Source organism: Otolemur garnettii, unplaced genomic scaffold, assembly GCF_000181295.1.
Source record: "Otolemur garnettii isolate 467f Iridium unplaced genomic scaffold, OtoGar3 scaffold00018, whole genome shotgun sequence".
NCBI lineage: Eukaryota > Metazoa > Chordata > Mammalia > Primates > Galagidae > Otolemur > Otolemur garnettii.
Window position 1 is genome coordinate 1,243,812 of NW_003852413.1, and position 2,077 is coordinate 1,245,888.

The window sequence follows — 2,077 nt, forward strand, 5'->3', positions numbered from 1 at the left end:
CGAGCCGAACAGTTTTCTTAAAATTTCGTTGGTTGTGTCCCTAGACGCTGAGGCAGAGACAGTGCACCACCCTGGGAGTGACAGTCCATCTTTGGGAAGTGCAATAGGCACTGCCCTGTATGAGCAGCTATCTGCAACCTACAACCCAGAGACACTGTGGAGGGTGGGAACCTGAATACTTGGGGATCCCTGGGGATTGGCTGAGCAAGAGGCAGTGCCCTCAAGGCAGTTTAGAGAAACTGCTGAGACGGTGCAAGCATACTGGAAGGCGGAAGCTGGAGGTGGAAACTGCCAGGTGGTGGGTGGAGAGGCTCCAGCCTCCTCCACAGCTTGGTGGGCCTGTGCTGCTTCAGACGTGGGGGGAGATGCCCGGCTTTCCAGGAAGTAGACAGCAGGTCCTCCCTCCTGGTTGTCCTCAGGGGCTCTGTCCTGGTGCCTCTTCAACCTGCCCTCTGTAAGGCACCTTCTAGGTCCAGCTGTGGGACGGAGTAGGAGCCAGAAAGGATCTGACCCCTTTGGCTGGGCAGGGTGACAGGTGGGCTGAAAGATGAGTCACTAAACATGATCCTGGCCGCAGGGGGTAGGGAGCAGCTCAGTTTCAGCCCCTTTGAGGGCAAGCGTGACCTCGAAGCTTTATATAGCTCTCTACACCCTATATAAGTTACAAGTGAGGTCTCCTCAGACAGAACTCTCCTGCTGTTCTGGGCTGGGCCAGGCTCCTTCCTCACCCTAGTGCAGTAGAGGCCCCAGAGGGACAGCTTACCCCAAAGGACACAGGATGCCCAGCAGAACTGCCCGCTATGCCCGCTATAGCCCGAGGCAGCGGCGCCGGAGGCTGTTGGCTGATCGCAGTGTACATTTCCCCAATGATGTTCTGTTCCTGGACCACATTCGCCAAGGTGACCTGGACCAGGTGAGGCGCTTCCTCCAGGCCCGGAAGGTCTCCCTGGACACCATCCACCCCTCAGGTAAGCAGGCACTAGAGGAACTGGCTGAGGGTCTGTTGGGGGAGGGGAAGGCCATAAGGGGGTCAGACCTCTGCCTTGACCTCTGTCCCCCTCCCTATCCAGGCCTGGCCGCCCTGCATGAAGCTGTGCTCTCTGGAAACCTAGACTGCGTGAAACTGCTGGTCAAATATGGGGCCGACATTCACCAGCGGGATGAGACAGGCTGGACGCCCCTGCACATCGCCTGCAGTGATGGGTACCCTGATATAGCCAGGTGAGAGGGTGGGCCGGGGCTGCCCAAGCTTTCTTCTCACCCCTCCAAGGCTAGCCTGTTGAGACTGGCCTCCAGGATGTGGCACCCCAAATAGCGGCAAAGGCAGTGTTGGCAAGAACTTCGAAGGCTTCTGAAGGGTTTCTGCCCTATTGCCCTCACTAGAGCACAGTGGAAACCTGGCCACCACTTCCAGAGGGTCAGGTTTCTTTCTCCTCACACTCCCTGGAAAAAGCGAACAGGTGACCCCAGGCCGCCTCCGCTGCAGCCAGCTGCTCTGTGCCCAGGTACCTCATCTCCCTGGGGGCGGACAGAGGCGCAGCCAACGACGACGGCGACCTGCCCTCCGACCTCATCGACCCAGACTTCAAGGAACTAGTCGAGCTCCTCAAAAGAACCAGGATGGACTGAGCTAGGTCTGCCCCAGGGCGCCTGGCGCGGTCACGACCCTGCCCCACCCCTTTCAGACCTGGCTTTTTCTCCAGGTGAATTTTTATGGTGACACTTTTTACTTTTTCAATAAAAGTGATTCCCAAGTCTGCGGTGGTGGCCCTATGACTGTACTGGGTTCCGGCCGCTTCCGGGGGTTGGCGGGCCTCGTAGTCCACTCAGGTCAGGTGGCAAAGCGCGGCGGCCACAACTTCGCAGCCCTGCCCGAGAAGCCCTTGTCCCTCTGCGGCGCGGGTCCCCAGGGCTCCCAAACCTCCCGCAACTCCCCCGCCCCCGCGCGCGCCCGGCAGTCACGTGGCTCGCTCTCCGCCTGCGCCTGCGCGCCGGCTGTGGCGTCACTTCCGGCGGGGCCTCCCAGCTGGAAGAATCGGCTGCGGCGGCGATTCGGGGTGAGGTGAGGCGGGCGCGG

At 60.3% G+C, this 2,077-nt stretch overlaps 2 protein-coding genes across 4 annotated transcripts in view; both read left to right on the plus strand.

Moving 5' to 3' along the window:
- Positions 1-742: 742 nt before the first annotated feature.
- Positions 743-1,642, plus strand: PPP1R27 (protein phosphatase 1 regulatory subunit 27). Its single transcript, XM_003786061.2, has 3 exons — positions 743-968; positions 1,071-1,221; positions 1,506-1,642. The coding sequence occupies exons 1-3, from the start codon at positions 779-781 to the stop codon at positions 1,627-1,629; spliced, it is 465 nt and encodes a 154-aa protein (XP_003786109.1). The 5' UTR covers positions 743-778; the 3' UTR covers positions 1,630-1,642.
- Positions 1,643-2,013: 371 nt separating this feature from the next.
- Positions 2,014-2,077, plus strand: part of MCRIP1 (MAPK regulated corepressor interacting protein 1) — a 10,786-nt gene continuing 10,722 nt past the window's right edge. The window contains exon 1 of one of the 3 annotated variants that reach the window (XM_023511041.1): positions 2,014-2,062. The gene's annotated coding sequence lies outside the window, so the exon portion shown is untranslated. The remainder of the gene's footprint in view (positions 2,063-2,077) is intronic. The other 2 variants (XM_023511040.1, XM_023511039.1) reach the window with 2 other exon arrangements.

Bases quoted from the DNA above. Each gene is read 5' to 3' on its own strand.
- PPP1R27 (XM_003786061.2), top strand. From the start codon at position 779: ATGCCCAGCAGAACTGCCCGCTATGCCCGCTATAGCCCGAGGCAGCGG. The intron at 969-1,070 runs GTAAGCAGGCAC...CTCCCTATCCAG, and splicing joins GGACACCATCCACCCCTCAG to GCCTGGCCGCCCTGCATGAA. The intron at 1,222-1,505 runs GTGAGAGGGTGG...CTCTGTGCCCAG, and splicing joins GGGTACCCTGATATAGCCAG to GTACCTCATCTCCCTGGGGG.